This window comes from Strigops habroptila, chromosome 10 (genome assembly GCF_004027225.2).
Source record: "Strigops habroptila isolate Jane chromosome 10, bStrHab1.2.pri, whole genome shotgun sequence".
Classification (NCBI taxonomy): Eukaryota; Metazoa; Chordata; class Aves; order Psittaciformes; family Psittacidae; genus Strigops; species Strigops habroptila.
This window is the reverse complement of record NC_046359.1, coordinates 1503727-1526917: the sequence shown is the minus strand read 5'-3', so window position 1 is coordinate 1526917 and position 23191 is coordinate 1503727. Positions and strand designations below refer to the sequence as shown.

The following is a 23191-nucleotide window of genomic DNA, read 5'->3' as shown; positions in this document are numbered from 1 at the left end:
CATTGCATGTGATAGGACTGATGCAAAGGCATAGCCTGTGTCCGCCTGTAACTCATTTGTAACTGTCTGTCACCTTCTAGGTAATGCTCGGCTGCACTTTCTGGTCCTGGTGACAGGCTGTACATCGGTGGGAAAAATCCTGGACGCTGAAGTTTACAAAATTACTGCAACAGATTTCTGTCCTCTCCAGGAAGAAACCAAGGAAGAGGAGCGTGTTACTGCCTTGAGGAAAATGTTGAACTCTGGGATGTTCTATTTCTCCTGGCCTAATGCAGGCTCAAACTTTGACCTGACTGTGCGGGCTCAGAAGCAGGGTGATAACCACTATGAATCTGGTAACTCGTTCTTCTGGTTAGTACTGCATGTTATACCAAAGTCTTCTGTTGTCCTTACCTGTATCTTACTGGTCAAACATTCTCAGAGGGAAATAAACATACACGTTTCAGGTGCACTTCCTTTCATCTCATTGTCATGTCATTTTAGAGGGCATGTGGCCTTAGTGAATTCATGGTAAACCTGGGTCAAACATATAACTTCTGTTTAATTAGAATTAATCTGATAGTGAAATGCAATTATAATAACAACATTTTGTGTTTTTGAGGAAACACAAGGTGTACTGCTCACACAACAGAAACATGTCTCTAGATGTCGAGAATAGTCTCCCCTGCAGTTCTTTTTAATAATTTGCTTTAAAAGTTATCTAATAGAAACCTGCACTTGAACTGCTCATCAATCCCGTCATCTGTGCTGAAGTATCTTCTATTTCTTAGATGTGTGTGCATTTAAAGTCTGTAGTTTAATGTTTCAGTAATATGCCCCAGTTTTTATGTTGAAAACATCAATATTAATATGTTTACAGCTCAGTGTAAATGTGTTGCATGGAAGGAAACTCCTGTGATACGCTGCTCTGTACTTCTTACTTTCTTGTGCTTACAAAGCAAAAAACCAGTATTTCTTGTTGTGGTGACTATCAGTTGAGTGGAAAGGAAAACACACAATGCTGGGTTTTGTCTTCCCTAGGTGGTTTCCACGTTGATTTAGTTCAGTTTTCTTTACAATTCTGGCAGAACGCTTGAATTCCTATACTCTTATTTTCTTTCTTTTTAAACAAAAAGATAGTCACACAGGAAGCATAGCTGTACTGGAAATACACGAGGGTTATATGATGCAGGTGGAAAATAACTGGCAGAGTTAAATGTGGGTGTGCTGCTAGAATGTGGGATGAGTCCTGTGGTCCGAAGTAGGTGAATATTAAATAAGCAAAAAAAATAATTTCATAATAAATGATAAATGAAAATGAGAGAGCAGTTCATCCAGGCTAAACAATCTTTCTAGCCATGGTGCAATTTTGGCTGGTAAGATCTAGTGTTTTGAGTTTAACTCAGAAGAGAGATTTATAAAACTTGCTTTCACCTGTGCTAATTATGCATCCCTCTCAAAGAGTTCATCAAACACATCAAGTCAGACACATGGCACAAATGAACTGTGTTCCCGTGATGAAAATCCTAAGATGTCAGTATCTCTTAATAAAGAAACAACCTTTAAAGCAACGCTTTTTACCAGTTCTGTCTTTTGAAACTTTTCTTCTTGGAAGATAGGTATTTGAACTTTCTTTTTTTGCTGTTCTGGCTAATCTAGAAGTAGCCCTTGAGGAGTTTCCGTTCTTCTTATGTTGTAGAACAGGGATGAATGGTGACAACATCACGTTTAGAAAGTTTATCTTGAGGCAGTTATGCAATATGGGAAATTTCAGACCAAACAATAGATTCTTGAGAAAAGTAAACAATGGAATAAATAGTTGCACAATGAAAACTGTCAGATGTTCTTAGTTAGAAGCAACACAAACTGCCTGTTAAATGAACTGCGACAACAAAAAACATCTGCTGGAATTAGTCTGAGTGAGCATTTTCTCTGTGAGTAAAGCTAGGAGAAGGAGGTGGAAAAGATACCGAAATCGGTTTAGAGCTGCTTTTTCAGTTCCATATTTAGTTTTAAAAGGTAAGAATGACTTGCACCTTTTTCAGAGAAGTGCTGTACTCTAGAAGAACAATTCTTCAGGGGGTTTGCTAGATGTAATAACTCTTGTATTACTGAGCAATATATGATTATAAAAGGGCCCTCATCTGTGACTAAAGGCACATTTTGGAAAACCATCATAAATAGAAGAGACTAGTGTCACTGTTAACCAGAGATAGGTTTCTCGGGTTGTTGATTTTAAAATAAATTGAAGGTTAAAACAGACATTCCTCTTAATTTTAGTAGCACTTTCTGCAATATCTCCATTGACTTATGGGTCCAGTTTCTGCTTGGAAAAATTTTCCTGAGAATCCTGGTGGATTTTAAAATGGTTTTTCATCCTGTAGTGTATGCTAAAGTGGTCCAGGCAATATTATTCAGAAAATAATTAGCTGGACAGCACTGTCATTTATGAAAAAGATTACTAAATTTAAATGTATTTCTGGAGCTGAAAGAGGCGACATTTGCATTTGAATTTTTGAGAGAGAGGTACAAGATATAAGGACAGCACCTTGGTGGTAGCTGTGCTGTTACAGTTTGCCATGTTCTGTCCACTGTAGTAGTTCACAAGGATTTCTTTCTGGTATTTTCTGGTTTTGGATAAAGGTACAACAGAAAAGGGGTCACAAAATATTAATTGCTTCAATTAGTGATTATTGTGGGGTGGCACCTATGCCTCTCTTACTTTATTCAGTAATGCATCTGTATGTTGTTGAACCTTTCAGGAACCAGCTATTGCACGTGCCCTTCAAACACTACCAGGTGAACTGCTCTGACTGGTTGCTGAAAGTGATGTGTGGGGTAGTGGACATTCGCACTGTTTATGCTTCCCACAAGAAGGCAAAAGCCTGCCTCATCTCTCGCATCAGCTGTGAGCGAGCTGGTGTCCGCTTTCACATTCGAGGGGTCAATGACGATGGACATGTGTCCAACTTCGTTGAGACAGAGCAGGTAAGTGGATGTATCCAGTAGCTTTGAATAACTCGTTCCACTCAAGTTTAATTGGGGCAGAAATTCCAAGAAGAATTAAAGGAGTTCAGCGAGGGTTTTTTCCAAGAATGTTTAAAATGTTATTGCATGGCAGATCTATTTGTACTTGCCCTTTCAGCATTTCTTTGCGATCTGTTTCTTTTTCTGGGTTTCTGACTTTTCCTTGCACACAGTTTTCACTAATACTTACGATTTTTTTCCTGAATGTGAAAGCCTGGCCTTTGGATATTGTACTGAAATATAGACATGGGTTTTTAAACCATTCAGAGAGCATTGTGTGTTAATACATGTGAAATCAACATGTGTAACGGTAAGTGTCTGAGCCTCAGAACTTATTAGTTATCAGTCATGAGGCTCATGTATTAAACAAAAGAATGTGTTCAAATCTGTTCCAGAACCAGTGTCACACTTTTATACATTCTCCATACATTTTAAAGTGCATTTTTCTAAAATTCATTGTGTTTTCCGTGGTATAGAATGTTGGAGAAGAACTAGTTTGAAAGATTTCCTATAAAGTCATAGTCTCTACACTTCATTTCTGTTTCATTCATTTTAGGTATCACCGTTAGCTCATTCCACCAGGTCTGCTGAATTAGAAAGTCCCTTGCACTACAGTGGCATAACTACATCTACACCGATGTAAAAGAATTTGGTTAGAGATGCTGGGGGTGTTTTTCAGCAAAGGCTAGAGCTGGGATTTGCTTTTGGCTCTAAGTCACTTAGAATCATACAAAATCTTGTGATAATAAGTATTCATGCTTCCAGTACTTCTGTCTGCCTTATTGGATTGAAGCCATCACTTCTTTGTACAGTATTTTTTCAACTATAAAATGAGAATGATTATTAACTTCCTGTCTCACAGGACTTTAGCAGACCAGTAAGTACAACATTTATAGAAGGTAGGTAATACACAATGTGCTATGGTGAAGCACTCTTAGCACTCAAATATACCATTCTAGTTAAGAGGAAGGTGGACGGCAAAGGAGCTGTGTTCACTGGGAGTCAAATCACCTTTGGCTAGTAAAGGAAATGAAGAAAACCCACCATTTTCTCAGTCAAGCAAATTCCAGTGCAGCTCATTTTGGAAGAGACTTTGCTTTATATTCCTGTTTGCTTTGTGGGTGATTCTGTCCAGCGAGAGGTGGTATAACACAGTTTTTATACATACATGATAAAAACTTTATTTCCAGCTGATGCCGAGATAAAATGTATGAGTGAAATGCATTCAGCAGGCTGCCTTGATTGGCACAGCCTAACAACATAACAATCAGTTGGTTTTATTACACATGGTTTAGCTTACTACCTTGAAAGTGAACAAAAAGCAGTGGACCCTGAAGAATCTGAGATCTTCAGTGCCAGCTGAAATGAGCGCTTTCTTATTCAAGTGTAATCACCTTTTCCTTTTTGAATAGAAGTAGTAATTACTTGCAGTCGGAATCATCATACAGAAAAGGATATCTCTATAAGCAAAATGGATAAATGGCTGGTAGTAGTTTTTAAAAAAGGACTGTCCCTAAAATTGCATTGTTTTCACTTGTCGTCTGGGCAGATCTACAAAACTGTGTGTAGCATAGATTGATTTTATATGTGTAATGTATGTGTCATATATGCAAGTGCACATACAATGAAAATAGATTGCTTATGTGATGCTAGTAAGGGGAGGCTGGTGAGACATCTCTACATGACACAGTGAGTGTTGCATAGAGATCCTTAAGTTCTCTGTGTCATTACTTGTTCCAGGAGAGTTATAGCTGTGTCACTGTAGGACTGTGCCTACCTGCTGAGGGTGGCATACTCCTCTCAAAAGGGCCCATACTGCAGCACTAGTATTTCTTCATGGCATTGTGTAAATGTAGCAGTTCACAGTCAGTGCTACCCTTTCCGTTATCCTGCTGCTTGTGGCAGGCATGCCTTCAGTCTCCTGTTTGTCCAAAATTCAGCAATATTTGGGTACTTTCAAAATTTTCCTCTTAAGATGTTGCCTTGGTGGTGCAGCTTTAACCTCTTCACCCGATTCTGTCTAAGGACACCTTAGGCTTGACAATGCTGCATTGCTCAGCAAAGTGCAGGAGGAGGAATTTCAGACTGGTATTCCCCAGTCTGCTGGTGAGGTTTGATCCCCAAGACATGCTGAAAGATGCGCAATGTTACACATGTGACTTCCTTGCACAGTGGTCAGAGTTCTCGTCAGGATTGTGGGTGGCTTTTTGCTCCCATCCTTCCTTTTCCTGGTTTGCCTGCATTTTCAGTTGGCTGGCCTGGCAGCCTTCCACTTAGTGTTCAGGCTTCCACAAATTCTGCTGGTTGGATGCCAAACTCTTCCCCTGCTGTGCTTGGGTCTAATGTCAGCCTCTGAATTCTCTGCTAATAATTCTCTTTTGTGCCTCCGTCCAAAGCAACTGCAAGTTAGGTCTTGCAGCATCTACATCTTTCTAGAAAGTCTCTCAGTGCCCTGAGAGAGCAGATGCAGATCTGCCCAACAAAAAGTAGAATTTCCCCTTGAATTTGGGAACAGAAGAAGGGACATATGCCATTTTAAGTGATAACATGGTACAGTCTGCTATTTTAGTTGAGTGCCTTCTCATGAGCATTAGTGCAAAGTACATTTGCACTACTGATTTGAAGAATGTTCTCTTGCTGAAATGCAGAGAAAATAAAATGTTAGGAAGGGTTGTCAGCTTTCTTTCAGATCAGCATCACATTTGCTGCATTGCACTTAGCAGTTGTCTAATTATGGGAAATACTTCTGCTGTAGTGCTTACTAGTTGGGTCAGAAGTAACTCATTCTATTTAATTATGTTCCTGGAGTACAGTATGTTGCAGATGATTAGCATGAAAAATAAGCTGGCCTTTGCATCCCAGCAGAAAACCTGAGGATTGGCTCCCAGTGAGCAGCAAAGCAATACTTGGTTGCTAATGCTTCCCTTAGCTGGGGCTGGATCAGGCTCTTACAGGAACTGCTGTGCTTTGTTCCCACTGCTGTGAAGTGGGAGGACTGAAGGGGTTTGAGTGTTTTGCAACTGGGTAAGCAAAAGCACAAGAGTGAAATGGTTATATGGTGAAAGGCTAGAGTAGGTTCACAATTTTAACAAGGGTTTGCAGTTTTAAAGGATTGTGTGGTTTTGTTTAGTGTTTGTTTTTAAAGGAGAAAAGAAGGTTGCTGTTGCTAATGGTGATAAACACTAGTTTTACCAAGCTGCATGTCCTAAGAAAGCAACGTTGGGCTAACCACTGGGATGCCTGAGATCCAGTTCAAGCTGGCCTCCACTTACCATTAGGAAGGAAGAGTCCTAGAATAAACTCTCTCCTACTTTCATAGTAGACTACTGACTAATCGCTTATGAAGTAATATCTTGGCTGAATAGCATTTTGTTTCCATTTGCTGCAGCCTGTACAGTATAATGGCATGCTGGCTGTGCACTTTCATGGATAAATAGACCCCAGGATTCTGAAAAGCCAGGACTTTTTCACCCTTTGTAGGAATTACTTCTAACATTTCTCCGTTTTTAGGAAAGGGAGAAACAATTAGTCTTATCTCCAGGCAGCTCTCTTATGGTATGCTTTTGTCTCCCACTGAGTTAGCCTTGTGGCATTTTAGCTCTGCAGTGAGTCATTTTTTGTGGGCTCACTTAACTGCTGTGACTCACAGTGTTTGACAAGAAGGGGGGGAGAAAGTTAAATGTCTCGCTTCACTTTTGCTTTTCCAAAAAAAAGAAAGAAAAAAAAAAAAAGGCTACTAGAGGATCTTTCAGATGTTTGATCATTTGCCTTGCATCTTTACAAGAAAAAAGAAGGAAGAAAAAAGGTAGGAAACACTTAAGGAAAAACAAAATATGAAGGGAAAAGGGATTTTTTTGAAATCCCTCTAACATGTATCTCCAGATTTGCTACCAGTATTTTATAATGGGATGGTAGCCCTCTCTACTTGCAGTATTGCAGTTAATCCTCAAGAAGTTTTAAAATCTTCCTGTTTCCCAGTAATAGCTTAAATGTTTCCCTTCACCTTTCCTTCCTCTCTAGTAATCCCTTAAAGTTGAGAGTGTATCACATTCTTTTAATTCTCTTCTGCTGATAGCATTGAGAAACAAGCACGCTTTCTTCATTTAGTTTGTGTGCCTGTCACTATTTACATTTCAGCTCCTCTCCCAGTTATGCTCCAAAGAGTTACGCTAAACTCCTCACATCTTATAATGTGACTTATGGGGAACAAGTGTAATTTACCAAAGACAAATGAGTGGTTTCAGTTGTCTTCCCCTTCATGGAACTGTTCAAGAAAGAAAATGGAAACCTTGGCAAGGTATTAAAAGGAAATGCCATGAATCTGGATTAACCTTCCCTTTCTTCCAGTTTAAGAAAAAAGTGTCAGGCATGGATTAAGAAAAATGATCTCTGTTTCACAATAACTCCTAGACCATGTTGGATAGCTCTCCAGGAGAGGAATGGATGCGATCATGTGGTTAATTTATTTTCTGGATCAAATTTTAGTATGGCCCCAGGGAGGACAAAGAGGATTATTTTGGCAAGTATATTCTTAGATCCCGTGGTCTGGGCTAAAGGGACTCATGGAGAGGTATGTTTAGGCCATCTGTTATCCATGCTCTTTGTGGGTTGTGTGGTAGAGCTGGGAATCCCAGGACAAGCCATGTGAGTATCTGTTTTGTCATGGATGGACTGTGTCTCTGTGTGCCCTTTGAGTCCATAATGAATTTTGCCGTTTGAATTTGTGACTGGATAATTATTTACTTCTAACGAAGCTGAGTGATGGAGATTAGTGAATAAATTATTCCAAGTGATGAATGGGCATAGCGTGCTGGGACTAGAACACCAGCTGGTTCATGTGGATGTTTGCTTCTTGCTCAGAAGCAATACCAGTTTGCTGCTTGCTCAGAAGCTTACTAGCCGTACCGGTGCATGAAGCTTGTGTTATCAGGAAAGGCTCTTGGATCACAGGGACAAGGTCTGGCCCTATGCAACGGAAAAGAAAGATTTGAGAAACATCCTTTTGAACTGTCAGAACTATTACCCTTGATCCTGGCGTTGGAGAAAGAGACCACAAAAAGAGTCTAACATGGCAAATTCGAACATCAGAGGTCAGAGGACAAGCAATCTATTATCAAGGCAAAGAGGCCCTCCACTTGGGTTAAGTATCCAGTTGCTACTATGTTGTCTGGTGGGAAACTGAAGGAAATGTGTCTGAAAATCCATCCAGCTAACTGGATTAGATTGTTCTATGGGCCAGACCCTTTGAGATTAATGAAATAGTCCTCAAGTGTTTTGAGGATTTGATAGGAATGAACATTCTCCTCAGGGAAAGTAGGCAACAACTTGCTGTCATTTTGCATCTAAGACAAAAGATAAGACTCCACAATAGTCTTATGAAGCCCAAAGAAAGATATTTAGCAGTATGTATCAACTATAATGACAAAATGTTGTCCAAAATATAATTTGATTGTTGTTGAACATTTAGAGAAAAACCAGTCTGATGTTCTTGGATGTATTTCTTCTCCATGAGTTAAGGAAAACGGAGGACAGGAAAATTCTGGAGACAAAGTGTTGCTTATTTTTCTTTAAGTTTCTTTTCTAAAGAACAGTTCATCTTTTGTGTTGTGACTTAGAATAAGAGAAACGGACTGCTAGAGGATAGGGTAATAAAATCAAAACTAGAACAATAAAAAAGTGGGCTAGATATGTGCTTGTAGAAAAAATGGCATTGTGAACAAAAGATGATCAAGGCTTGGAGGAATATGAGAAAAGAAATTGTGCACTTATCCATGCATAAATGCTGGAATTGCATCAGCATCAAAGTTGGAATCTTTTATTTATGACTGTAATTTTAACATGGATGTATTATCAGTGCTTATTTAAGATTTTAACAAATGGGGTTTCTTGCAGTGTATATGGGTGTTCAGTTTATGTCCATTCCTGAACTGGAAAGTCTTAGTCTCAATCTTTCAACCTACTTACTTAACAAGTCTGCTGATAGGAAAGCTGTTGCCGCTATTATTGTGTAAAGTCAAGGAGCATATACAATGGAAGGGAGTGTCAAGATCAGGAGTTGTGTTCCTTGGAGTGGTGAATGAAGGACAGTACGTATTGCTGTAATTCAGGGAAGATTTGCATAGTTGTAATGCTTAATGGGTACAGTCTGTTTAAGAAAGGAACAACTGGCAGAAAAGTAATTTTAATGAGTCTCCCACTCATTAAAAACACTAGGTCTTTTTCCAACTCATGTGCAGCTTGGAAGAAAACAATTTTTGACTCATCTGCATCACAAGAATGAGGTGAGAGGATTGTGAAAGACCACAGGATTGCTCCAGAGAACAGGATTATGAGCCCTGTAAGTGAAAGGAAAAAAAATATGTGCTAATGTCAAGAACTTCCTTGTGAATGACTGTGTTGGAGAGGCCATGCTTCCAGTTCAGAAACCTCATCTGAATTTCTAAAGGCCACATGGCAATGTGCATAAAAATGTCAGTTTCTTTAAAATGCCCTATCATCATAGGAGAGTTCTGGATTAGACCCCATCCTGGCAGAGGACCCCCCAGCCCATCACATCAGGGTGTGGGCATCCTGTTTAGATCACAGGAATGATTCCCAAATAGTTTGAACTTTTTTGTTGTTGTTTTTAAGTTCTCCAAATGAACAGCTTAATAGAGCAGGAAACAGTTAGAAGAGGTAATGGGTAAAAACCAGTGAACAGAAAATGTGAGTGAAAGTAGTAACAAACATCTGTTAACTCTCATGATGTTGAATCACTAATAAGTGGAAATATGAGCATCTGTTTATGCAGAAAGGCAGAAATGTTTGGTCAGTATTTTTCTTTGGCATAAAGAAGGCAGGTATATATATTCATGGTCTGTAACTGATGAAATACTTTCCGTTTAAACTGTAGCTCAGCAAGATGTTAAACTGCAAGTATTAAAATTAGAATTATTATTATTATTTTTTAATCAGTGCGTCTGGAGAATTTGCAGCTGGGGCTTCTAAAAGAGCTGGCCAAAGAGAGATGCTTGAGCTGTGGATTTTTCAGTTAGTTATGGAAACAGCAATGTTCAAAAGATTGTAAAGAAAACCGAACCTCTGTGGCAAGCTGCCTGAGTGGCCAAATTGTACTTCATGAAAAGCTTTTCTGTATTTGTCATCATTAGATGTTTCAGTTCAACTCATTCATCTCTAAGGTGACAACTGTTGCCAAATTTTGAAGTGAGCCAGTCCTTACTCTTTTTTTGCATAGGTTCAGGACCTGATCCTCATTTAGTATGAGTCAGGATAATGCTAGGCTGTCAGTGGAGCTACACAAATTTGCTTTACCTTAGAATTAGCTCCTCTGGGTCCATGACTGAATGAAAAGATGATTCAGTGTTTGGAAGTTACTGACTCATCTTGGTAGAACCTGTCCGAGAGAGGATGTGATAAAGAGGAAGAAGGTGGGCCTGCTCACTCCTCCTGTAGTCCAGCTGCAGGACAAACTCTTCTGAGCACAGAACTGCACAAAGGTGCACCAATGTGTTCCTGTGGTGGTTAGCTTCTGCACTCAGGTACCAGCAATGTTTAGAAAACTTCACTGGGAGAGCATGTTTTAGAGCCATGTAACTCGCAGTGAGGCAAGCCTTGCAAGAAAGCTGCTCTGAGCAACCCCCTCTCTAGGAGGGGGTTGTGCAAGCGTGCGATGTGACAGAGAAGGGTTCCTAGTTCATTAGTGTGAGGCTAAAACCATAAAAACATACAGTTTTGCACTACATCTGGGCTAGCCATCATTCTAATGCTGACACAGTGTTCCTGAGAAAGCCACTTAAATCTTTCTTCTCAGTGAAATGGGGATAGTTGTAAATGCTTTGCAAAAATATTGTGAAGATTAGTTAGATAAAACTGGTGACAGAATATTTAAATACCCACCTCTCTGGTGTAGCTATATACTACTTCTTTTCGCATGTGTAGCTCTAAAAATTATACACTGGTAGTGATTATAAATAGGAGAAGACAAGGTAAATTAAGGTGCTTCCCCTGAGCCACCCAGCCAGCACTTCTAGTGGTAAACCCGAAAGCACAAACCACATTCAAGCTGTAGAATAACCCATTTTCATGTTCTTTTCTATTTCGGGTGCTACTGGCTGGCTGGCAGCAGTTGTGCTAGATGATATGATGTGCTTAGAGAAGCAGCTACCTGGATGACCTGGATACCATTCCTCCGCAGGGCTGCGGAAGACTCTTTGTCATGCATGAGATAAGAGAGATGTGTATCATGTGTATCATGTATCCCCTGTGGAAAACAGCCAGGATTCCACTGCTAAGTATAGGTCAGGGGAGTGAGCCAGGCTTTGCGCAGTTGCTCTGTGGTCATCCTGGATCTGAAGATAGTACCTTTTGTGCTAAGTTAACGTATAATGTAACATTTGCTTGGGCGCTGGTGGAGGGGGAAGGCAAAGGGGGAAATCAGCCTTTGTACTTAGCATAGATTTGACTCAAAATCAGCTTGTTAGCAGTGATCATAAGAGCACATATTAAGGAAGAGTTTGAGGTCTGGTTAGGGAAGGAAATAGGGAGTTTGGAGCCTCTCACTGTAAGCATCCTGGAAAAGAAGTAGATCACATGCTGTTCGCTGTATCTCAGAATGGGAGTGGCAAAGCTGCTGGCTTACTTGGACACTCTGACAAGGCACAACACACAGTGAAATAAGAAATAATAAATAAAGCAAGAGATAAGCTTATCCCACACCTGGCATTACCAATCATCGGTCACAAGGAGCAATGACATTTTGCACAGTTAAGTTTTGAGAGAGACAGAGTGAGAGTATATGGTTGGTCTTCCGGAGTGTCTCCACTAGTAGATCAAATTCATCTTCATTGTGGATGAAAGATTCCTTCCTTCTTGGCAGTGCTGGTGTTTTAAATTTTCTCTTGTTTCTGGTGAGTAGTGAATTGAATCTGTTGCGATGACATGAGAGCAGATATGTTGTGCTTTGTTCCACTGCCTGTGAGACTATGGAAAAGTGGCTGAGCAGTAAGTGGATACAGCGAGATACATGGTTTACTTTTTTTACCCTTTGAGTTCAGTGTCGTAATCTGTCACCTCAAAAAGGGGTCACAGACTGATAGATCTAACTGCAGAACTCCTTCCCTGTATTTTATTTTTGCAGACAATTTACTTGGATGATGACGTCTCTTCCTTTGTGCAGATCAGAGGTTCTGTTCCACTGTTTTGGGAGCAGCTGGGGCTTCAGGTAAGCATACAATCAGAAAGCCTACCTTACTTATCTCTCTTGCTACTTACAATTTAGAACTTCAATAGAATTTAATTGGGTTTTTTATAAAGAGCTGCAAAGCTCTTTATAAAGTGAAAGTGCTGAGCTCTGTCATTTTAGGTTTGCATTGTAGGAAATTCTGCATGTTTAGATAAACAGAACTATATCAGGCAAATGGCTATAGTTCACATTTTCATGTGTTTGTGTGCCTCTGCAAGGAACTATTTGTAAGGGACTGTGTCCTAATGTCCAAAGATGAAACTTATAGCAGTATCTTTATAACATTTTCAATTTTATTTGGAGTAACCTTTCCTTCTAAAATGCTTGGTTGGCTTGATGATACTGACCTCCACAGTAAAATTTGGCGTATCTAGGAATACCAAGAGCTCTTTAGGAGTACTTTACCTTGAAACAAAATATAATGTCTGGATGGTGTGTTTGCTAGATTTCAGTCAAAAGGGTAATGATGATCTAATCTGATCTTCTGCAAGGCAGAGATGTAGGGTTTTATCAGGAAATTCATTAAGCCTAGTGGCTTACATTTCATCTGTGACTTACATTTTATATACAGTTACAAGATCAAATAAGAATCATCCTAGCACTCTTTGCATTCTCTTAACAGAGGGATAAGCAACTGGAATGAGTATGTACTTATATACATATACATTAGCAGAGAGAATGCATAAAATAACTGTTTTTTTAAGTACTTTAAAGATTATTTGATACTTTCTTATCATTAAATCTAGCACCTAGGTACTATTCAGAACTACTAGATTTAGGGCAAAAGAAAGATGACTAAAGGGTCTGTGTTGTTGTCTATTAGCACCATCCAGTGCCACGCTTGCTTCTTCTTATAAAGCAGGTCTGCCCATGTGGTCGTGCACATGCCCTGCCCATGATGTAGCTGTATCCAGCACTGTTGTTCCATATGTTATGAAGCCGAAGAGCCTTTCCCCAAGTATTTTTGGCTAGTGGGTAGCACTTCTAGTTAAACAGAATTTTCAACTTTTTAGTAGGGACACAGTCTGCTTTTTTGCCTAATCTAGATTAAATATGCAGCTTTCATTTGTGTTGGTGAATACTCATACCTCTTATTCCTTGGATTTGAATGTGCTGGCGCTGGTGTTAGAAAGAATTGCAGAAACCAACCTCATGAAAAACAAAGGAAGATGATGAAGTACAGGAAACAATGCATGATCCTATAAATAATTAGCAGTGTAGTTTTTGGAGAGGAAAGAAGCCCTCTGCATGCTGTAATAACAGTAGCTGTCACTCTGAAGGAGCTTGAGGCTCCTGTTGTTGACATACATATTAAAAGTCCTATTAGACTGATGGCACAGGATTTCTTCCTTCATATTTTGAAAGGACTGTTCTGATGCTTTTTTAGTTTGTGTCAATAATGAAAGATGAAAGAACTCAGGACACACAACCCATGGAACTGGCATAACTGCAGCCTTTTCTGCCAAGGGAAAGGCAGAAAGAATGCTGGGCACACAGCATACTCATGTGAGGCAGTGTGGGATATTTGCTAGAGGAAGCTGGTGAAGGGATGTGATTTGTTTGGCCATAAAAAGATGTGTAGGTATTCCTTTGCTTAATGATAATCATGTTTTCACTTCTAATTGTAAACGTTGTTGTCTAATAAAAGCTGTGGATTTAGTATTAAGGATATTATGTGTGTGGGGGTGTGGAGTCAGTTGGAGGTGTCTGGTGCTGTTCGAGATGTTTTTCTCTGAAGGAAAAAGGGAGACATCTAGTGATTTAGGACTCTAGCAGTTTAAGAAGTTATTTTTCTCTTTTTTTTTTTTTTCCTTCCAATATTTTCTTTTAGGTGGGTTCCCATCATCTAAGGCTTAACAGAGGTCTAGAAGCTAATGCTCCTGCCTTTGACAGGTAAGCTTCATTCCATTTTGGCAATAACACAGCAGCCTGGCATTTAACCAAGATTCCACTTTATGCCTTCATAGTAAATCCTGAGAGATGTAAAACACACAGCCAGTCTCCCAGGTGTTGAGGGTTATTAAGTGGGTTTACTTCATTTATTCACTTATTTTTGTGCACTTTCCTTTCTGTTTTAAATGGTAATTGAATTACTTTGGTCTCCTGGCTTGTTTCTGTAAAAGTTAAGAAATACCAAGTAACATGCAAAAGGAAGGTCTGTGTAACCCTTTGTGAGCCAACAAATGTGAATTTACACTTAAAGTACACAGAACATGTTCCTTGCCACTGTAACCCAGGTAATTAAAAAGTAAGCACTGCTTCCATTCAATTATGGACTTGTTTTTCTCCCCACTGCTATACAGAAATAAGTGTCTTTATTCTATGATCAGTATTGTGTGATGGTATCCTGCTGATGCTTTTCTGCCTTACCCAAAGACTGGCTTGTAAAAGTTTTTAAACCATGAAGACTCTGCTTGTCAGCTGGAAACTGTAAAAAAAGCTATGCATTAGCTTGATTCCTTTGAATGTCTATGAAGTGCTATCCTTTAAGTGCAAACTCCTATGGATATCAGTGGGAACATTGCCTGAAAAGGACATGAGGAATTCAGGCTGTGGGAAATTTTCAATGTGTAAGTGCCAGGTCATGTGGTTAATTTCTGGTTTGGTTTGGTTTGGTTTTGGCAAATCAGAGTTTGTGTTGACTTTGGGTAAGGCCTCTTAATTCCCTGATTTCATTTACTACAACTGTTAGCAAACATGACATTTGTGACTATTAAGTTTTGCAGCACTGAAGACACCAAACAGGGATTAGAACCTAAAGGGACTATGCCCCATTAACAGTCCCTACTCCTAAAGGGTCTTAGCCTACATTCTCCAAGCTTTTTAAGGTTCTTAAATCCTGCTGAATTCAAATGCCTTTGAGACTCATGGTCTTGTGGTCATCTGGTGCAATGGTAACTTGGCCTGCCAGTGTCCTTGAAGCTCCATCTTAGAGGTTTGCATTCCACAGCAGAGAGAGTTTATATAAGAAGAAAACAAGAACTTATTTAGCATCCTCTTGTGCTGCCCAAGAAATTGAGAGTACTTCAAGGTACTTAGCTCAGATAATTTTTTCTTTCTGACCCTGATACCAGTGGTGAGTAGCTTTCCTGTAAGAAACATGAACGTGAGTTCAATTGCACTATTTCTTCTTTCCATTGTGCACAGTAAAGCCTTGGGTTTGATCAGGTTATGGATGTCTCTGCTTACAGATCTGCAAAAGACAGTCCTTTGAAAATGGGCAAAGAATAAGCAACTGCTTCTAAGGAAAAAGACCCTGAAACTTAACGACCTGATACAGCTTTTCTGAGAACATTAGATTGGATGTAGCCTGTTAAATTTAACCATCTGATAGGTTAATGTGTTGAGAAGGCACTGTGGGAAGTGAGTGGTAATCTCATTAGTGGATCTTTTGTGTTCCCTCTTCCTGGGAGATCCTCAGGCAGCTCTGCTGACAGTACTCAAGCAGGTGACCTGAGCTTCAGTGATTTTGTTGTATGGAAGCAGTATTGTCAAAGTAGGATTTTGATGCTGGGATCAGAGAGGTGCAAATATATGGGAAGAGTTGGCATGCAGAGAACTGGTTGCAGAATCAGGAACATAAATAGCACCAGAAAATATATGTAGCCATGTTTCTTAAAGGCCATGCTGATGACTTCTTCTTTCTTTTATCCCCTTCCATGGTTTTCTTCGGGGCTTATTTCTGGTTATAGGATTTAATGGCGCATGCCAGAAGATGTGTGCTTGCTATTTCCCTGACACTTTGCCATTGCATGTCAATTTGCAACATGTAATAGCTTTTCATTTATGTGAGAGTTTATTTTATTTTTCTTGTCTATTTCTACCCAGCTTCCTTTTAAGTACTACCAAAGTGGTGTTAGTACATGATGGAAGGTGGCTTTAAGATCCAATTATTTCCTGATGAGCCAGCACAACTCCTGTAGCACACGCATTCTAACTGAAAAAAAAATTATTGAGGGGGGAACGGCTGCCTCTGCATCTGGCTAAAAGCTCTTGACTTGAGAGTCCCTACACGTCAGGCTTTGAGAGATGGGATAGATGCCAAAAAAACACCCACATTATACTTGTCCTATTTTACGTTTTTCCTGAAGAATCTGGGTCAGGCCACTTGGCTGAAAGCACCTTTGGTCTGATCCAATGCAACAGTTCTTATGATTACTAACTTTCCTGCTTAATTTAATTAAGCTGAGAGTGAATGTCTCAATGTTGCAGTAGCTTAGAGATGTTTGAACCCTGTCACGTATGGCATGTGTGTTTCTGCTGATGTGGCTTTGGCACTGGACTTCTAGGCCCCATGGCTGCTGCTAGCTCTTCATAGGCTCAGCCCTGCAAGATGCTGGGCAATTCCTGTTCAAGTGTAATATGTTTTCTGCTCTTGTTGTCTTTCCTATGTAGTTCCCAGGCTGACAGCCAAGAGGTGGGAGCATACAAAGGGCATTATCAAAGCTAACAGTGACATAAAAGGTCCGGGGCCTGTTTCCTAGGATGCCTGTTTCTTTAAGTTCAATACAGAATACTGTGTCCATTAATTGCATCCTTTCTCCATTTGTACATTAATATTGATTGCAAAGAAACTGAGGAAGATATCTGTAGCTGCTGTGGCTGAATCTTTCTACTGGATGGAGTGACCAGTGATCTTGACTTCTGTATTTTAAAAAAGGTAGTAGGCAACATAACATGGTTTTGTTTAGTACCTATTATGGTTACTTTTGCTGTAGGCATATGATGCTTCTGAAAGAGCAGTATGGAAAACAAGTGATCGTTAACCTGTTGGGAAGCAGAGGAGGGGAGGAGGTACTCAACAGAGCTTTTAAGGTAAAAGCAATATTTATCTTTTTTAACTGCTGATTTCCCCTGAGCCTCCATGTTCTTCTGTTTCCCTTCTGGCCCAGCAGGTGATGAATAGTATGTCTAAAGAAACTGTTATCTCTTTATTAGATGTTACATACTGAGAGGGTGGTGCTTCATAGTCTCATGGCTTAATTTCCAGCACTGCCTTTCTGCTTATTTCTTCACGCGTTTATGCACATTCTCTTTGATCAGGCTTTAAAAAAGAAGAGCCTTAATTCACCTAAGAGTAGTTCTCATTTGCAAAAATGAATTGTGGTTGGTTTTCTCATAGTATGTAGTTACCTATGCAGGTGCCTCAGAGGGTTGCTGGAACTGCTTGGGGGCCAGACCCTGACCCTGGCTCACTGAGCGTAAGCAAGCTGTCTGGCTCTGATTTTAATGGGAAATAGCTATCTTGCACTGATTGCGGTGGGAATTAGTTGCCTGAGTACCAGATGACAGTGATGCATGGAGAGAGGTTTTCCTGGCCCCTAAGTGACCCTAGGCACAACTAATACCTGAAAGCAGGAATGTCAGGCATTGTGGAATTGAAGCTGCACTGAATTCTAGTGCACTACTGTTATGGCCAGATTTTTAAAACTAATGTGAAGGCACAGACTGGCACAGAGTGGGGTTTGCAGCAGTGCAATACGTGTCTGAATCTGGCTGGAGGTTGATGGAAGTCTGCCTCTGAAGCGCCTGTTGCTTTAGAAATCCGATACTTTGGAGTATATCTTCCTAAGAAGAATATGAAGAATGGTTTAAATACACACCTGTAGTAAGTGTTACATGTTTATCATTGGTAAAGAATGATAACAAAAGTCTGAGATCAAATGCTTACTGTGTGAAACTAAGCAAAATGAACATTGTAGTTGGAGGGATTTGTCTCCCTCTCTGCTGGAATAATGTACTTGAGACAAGGAGTGGCTGGAGGATTTTGGCAGTTTTTCTGTGTGAGCATTTCCTCCTCCTCCAAAAGAGCTGGGGAGGACTCTCAGCTTTCCAAGTGGAAAGTGACAAAGTGAAAGTCTCCTTCTATACAGAATATGCCCAGAGTGAGTGTTTATGACTAAGTCTTGCAAGGCAATGAGGAAGGTACAGAAGTGAAGTCTGGTCCTAGCTTCTGTTTCTGGTTTCTAGCTTCTTCCTGAATTTCTGCATGACACAGCTAAGTCTCTATAATGTCCTGTTTTCCCTATCTTTAAAAGAGTTTTTATAGTTTATTTTGCAAAAACGCTGAAGTTTAAGGGTAAGAGAGAATCACTTCTGAAATGCTCAAATAACTTATGAGGAAACAAATCTGACATTTCTTGTGAATTTAATACTGATATTTTATCAAACTACCACGATGTTTAAGGCCATGTTCATGGCCAGTACCATACAACCAGAAGTTAAGTCAGAAACAGAGCATCTCTGGAATAAAGACGTTGCATTTGTTAATTTAGTTTAACTAAAGACCTGGTTTGTTTAAATTGTTAAACTTTATCCCTATTTAAAAAAGAAATAGAATTATGAAAGCACTCTGTGAGCTGAAAAAATTTAGGCTGACAGCACAGGAAACTGAATTTTTATACCCATTCAAAACAACCACCTCTTGGTCTTTCATTTATATTTTAATAAATGGATGTTTGGAGAGAATATATAGTTAATTTTTACTTCGATGATTTTAAAGGGCTTGAATTAAAAATAAAGTAATTTATAGGCGAATGATTTGGAATGAAAGCTGTTCCTCTCTTCTGTCATTGGTTTATTTCTTTGTTTCTCCATCTTCCTTTGCTTGTATTCCTTCCTTTTCTCCCAACTCTTGCCACAATCTGAGTAATTCTTACCAGAGTTGGTTCAAAATATTCTTGTAATTACTGCTGGTGGATTCCCTTGATCAGAATGTCACCACTACCGTTCATTTATACAACAGGAACAATCGTAAATGACCAACTTAGCATCAGCCGTTGCCAGACCAAAAGTCAATACTGTTCCCAGTAATGCTGTTCCTCTCATAATCATTCTCTATAACAGATGTGATTATGTATACAGTAAAAGCAGTTCTGTAGTGTAGAGTTAGGAATACTCTGACAACGATCTACATCAAGGCAGTGGGTAAATGTCCTCCTCAAGTGCATTACTACCGCCAGCAGCTCTAAAGGCAAGTTAAGGTGTCAACGACAGAAGCGGATACCAAGTGTTTTGGCTTTTCTAACAGTGTAATGAAATAGATTTTGTACATCTCCCTCCAAAAACTATGCAACACCTTTGAATTTGTTTCTGCAGGGAAGGCTTAATGGCTTACTTGATATAATTACACTGGTGTAACTGCTGTAACTGTACACTTTTAATGTAATATCAGAATTGTTGTGTTCAGTTTGTGTCATAATCTAAATCCATCTCTTGGGATGAGAATGTGCAGGAGAAAAGGGAATAGACAAAGACATGCATAGTCAGAGTTAATATAACAGTTTTCTCTGGGTTTGTCATGAAGAGCGGGATGCATTATTGTCGTATCTATTACAGACAACTTAATGAAATTTGTGGTGATTACGGAAATGTGTGTGAGGTCATCGAAATTGGAGTTGAAATAATGAGATTATTTGTGCCTCTTCTTTCACTTTTGTGGTTTACCACAAACATTTTATAGTATGTTTCCTAGGACATCATTTTTTTTCTTACTTCCTCCCCAGGCGACCTCTACCTAAGTTTAGGGCCACATTTTCCCATGTGTTGGCACTTTAGGAATGGTTAAAAAAATACACCCATGCACTGTTATGCTTTTTTACCTCAAGCAGCTCTGGACACCCTTCCCATCAGGGTCCCGGTCTTGATCTTGCCCAGCGCTGTATGGTTTGTGCACAGAGGTAGCAGCCCAGTGCTGCAGGGCTGCCACTAGCCACAGCGCAGACAGCAGCAATTCTCATATATACTTTGCAGTTACAGTTTGAGGTCCCCTGCTGAAAAATTGGGATCTAACAATCCAGATTAGTTATGGAAAGAAAACAAATACGGAACTTCGGTTGTTTTTTTCACGTCTGGCCTTTCAAAATTCCCTGTGAACTTTTCAATATTAAACACATGATAAAGAGTGAGCTCAGTAGTGATAAAAGCACACTGGTATCAATCCCTACAGTGTGGCTTGAGCAGAATTTGGTTTCCTCCATTCTCTATCTAAACAGAAACTGCTATGGGCCTCTTCCCATGCGGCAGACACTCCCATGATAAACTTTGACTACAAGTTTGCAAAAGGTGGGAAGACTGAGAACCTGGAAAATTTGCTGAGGCCTCAGCTGAAGTTGCATTGGGAAGACTTTGGAATCTTCACAAAGGGCGAGAATGTAAGTCCACGGTGAGTGTCCCTGCCCCTCTGTCCCAGCATAGCCAGGCACCACCTGGTTGGTTTCTTGCTGTGTTTGGACCATGAGTGTAAATGACCATCTTGAAATATAATTTTGAGACAAAGTGTAGTCCTGGTGCTAAGTAGATTATTCGCCTAACTGCATCTCCGTTGTTTGGAATCTGCAAAATTATCAGTGCATGGATTTGCTAATACAGTGTTGCAGATGTAGTCAAATAATTAGACAATTTAATGGAATACATTATGCATGGGTGGGAATATTCAGGCTGAACATTTGATGATCTTGTTCAGTCAACTCACGATTAGATGTTATTTTAAAATATACCTTTTTTTCCTCCCTCCTCTTATCTTTGGTTCCTGAAGTCTGCAGACAGGTACTTTTCGAATGAATTGTTTGGACTGCCTGAATCGTACTAATAACGTACAGTCCTTCATTGCACTGGAGGTGAGTTTGTCAGGGGACCTTTTGTGGAATCCTGTACTGCATACATTGTCTGTTCCATGGCAAAGACAAGAAAGAGGGCATGAGCCTTATTTATACAAGTCTCTTTTGCCAGCCCTATGGTAAAGAATGGTACCAGCTGGAATACTTAAACTGAGGATAAAAAGCAAAAACACATTTAAGAACAATGTTGCTGTTGTTTTTTCTCCTTCTGCACCTAATCCAGATCCTGCTTGCTCAGTTAGAGAGCCTTGGGTTGAACTCTAAATCTGTAATTGAGCGCTTTGTGGAATCCTACAAAGTAATGTGGACTCTTAACGGTCATAATCTGAGCAGAGTATCAACAGGCAGTCGTGCCCTTGAGGGGAAGAACAAGGTAAAGAAAAACAGCAAAACTGTTTATTCACAAGTAAAAAAGGATGTCTGATTTACTCTTCAGTGTCACTTGCACTGATGATTCCTGTCCAATGTAGGTTGGGAAGCTCAAGGATGGTGCCCGCTCTGTGTCTCGCACCATTCAGTCAAATTTCTCTGATGCAGTAAAGCAGGAAGCCATCAAGTTGCTGCTGATGGGTGACTTCTTCAATGAGGAATATGCAGACAAAGGCAAGATGCTCATGGACCACACTGCACTGCTGGGTGAGGCTGGTGTAAATCCTTCGCTTTTCTTTTGTGTCTGTTTTTAGCTGTCAGATATAATCAGTTGCACCCTTTTGAAAAAATCAATAAGCAAGCTACTTTTGCACAAATCTATTGTTTAAAGCAGTGCTTTCAAGTGACCGTAGCACAGCTCTGTGTGTTTTAATTCCACTGTGCTTACTTCTCATATTTTGTTTTGGACTTCTGAGTATGTCTGCTCTTTGATGGTGATCTGCTCTGACAGTTTAGAGGAGTTGGACCAGAGGGAAAGATTTTAGGGCTGTATTCCCAGCCTGATCCTGTCTGAGTTTGTCTTGTGGAAGTCTCTTGAGCTCAGACTTTTTATCTCCTTACTTTTGGCCTGCGGTTTGCACATGCTTTTAGCATTTGGATCTTTAAAAGCACAATTACCTTGTTACGTTGGTTCATCCCCTGCTTTACTCCAGAGCCCTGATAGTCCACAACATACACATAGTGGTTTGCACCCATCTAGGGTAAACTACCTCAGCTCTCTCTGAGAAAATACTTGTATGCAAAATATAGGATAATTGCCCCCACAAGCAGTATCAGTATCAGGTGGTCAATTTGCTCTAGAGAACTACCAGATATTAGTAGGATAGACTTGAACCATTCAGCACCACTTCAATCCTGGGGCTGTTCCGTGATGCACACCACAAGGAAAATATAGATAGTTTCTCTATGCCTGACTGCCAGTGCAAATCAGGTAGTTAAAGATTAAGGTTACATCAGTTGCTCAAAAAAAGCACGCTGCTAATTTTCTGTACTCCCCAAAAATAAGTGAATTATAGCAGTTTCCTGTGAGGAGTTCTGGCCAGCCTGGAGAACCACAGCAGTGCTAGATTTGGACTCATGTTAGACTCTGGTCTCTGCCTTTCCCTTCACACTCTAAACTTTTTAGGGCTTCAGTTTAATTCATAACTTGTGACATGCTTGATTGCTTGTCTGAGTTTTGGCTGGGATGGAGTTAATTTTCTTCCTAGTGGCTGGTATAGTGTTGCATTTTGGATTTAGTATGAGAATAATGTTGACGACACACTAATGCTTTTAGTTGTTGCTATGTAGTGTTGGTGCTAAGTCAAGGACTTTTCAGCTTCTCTTACTGCCCTACCAGCAAGAAGGCTGGAGGGGCTCAAGAAGTTGGGAGGAGACACAGCCAGGGCAGCTGATCCCAGCTGACCAAAGGATATTCCATACTGTATGACATCATGCTTGGTATATAAACTGGGGGGGAAAGCTGGCCAGGGGCTGCTGCTTGGGAACTGGCTGGGCATCAGTCGGCAAGTGGTGAGCAACTGCATTGTGCATCACTTCTTTTGTATATTCTAATTTATTCTTCTTATTATTATTATACTCTTATTACTATTATACCTTAATAATTATTTTCTTCCTTTCTGTCCCATTAAACTGTCTTTATCTTGACCCACAAGTTTTCTCACTTTTCCACCTCTTTCTCCCATGCTGCTGTAGGGGAGGGCAGAGAGCAAGTGACTGTGTGGTGCTTAGTTGCCAGCTGGGGTTAAACCACAACATCACTGTAGGCTAGACTGAAAAGGTTAAAGGATGAAAAATAATTTGTTTGCTTATTACTTTAAGAAGTGCAGGAAAATGTATGCTGAAAGTGAGAGACCAGCCCTTCAGAGGCTTTCAAAGGGTGCCTGGTCTCTAGAAG

At 40.0% G+C, this 23191-nt stretch overlaps 1 protein-coding gene across 4 annotated transcripts in view; it reads left to right on the top strand.

The window, feature by feature from the left end:
* The window catches only part of SYNJ2 (synaptojanin 2), a 66817-nt gene that overhangs the window by 17626 nt on the left and 26000 nt on the right, over window positions 1-23191 (top strand). For 2 of the 4 annotated variants that reach the window (XM_030498861.1, XM_030498863.1), the window contains exons 3-11: window positions 81-351; window positions 2742-2967; window positions 12143-12226; window positions 14079-14140; window positions 16966-17062; window positions 20242-20411; window positions 20784-20865; window positions 21089-21238; window positions 21336-21501. In XM_030498861.1, coding sequence (XP_030354721.1) covers window positions 81-351; window positions 2742-2967; window positions 12143-12226; window positions 14079-14140; window positions 16966-17062; window positions 20242-20411; window positions 20784-20865; window positions 21089-21238; window positions 21336-21501 — 1308 coding nt within the window. Of the gene's footprint in view, window positions 1-80; window positions 352-2741; window positions 2968-12142; window positions 12227-14078; window positions 14141-16965; window positions 17063-20241; window positions 20412-20783; window positions 20866-21088; window positions 21239-21335; window positions 21502-23191 lie in introns of those variants that run through there. The other 2 variants (XM_030498864.1, XM_030498862.1) reach the window with 2 other exon arrangements.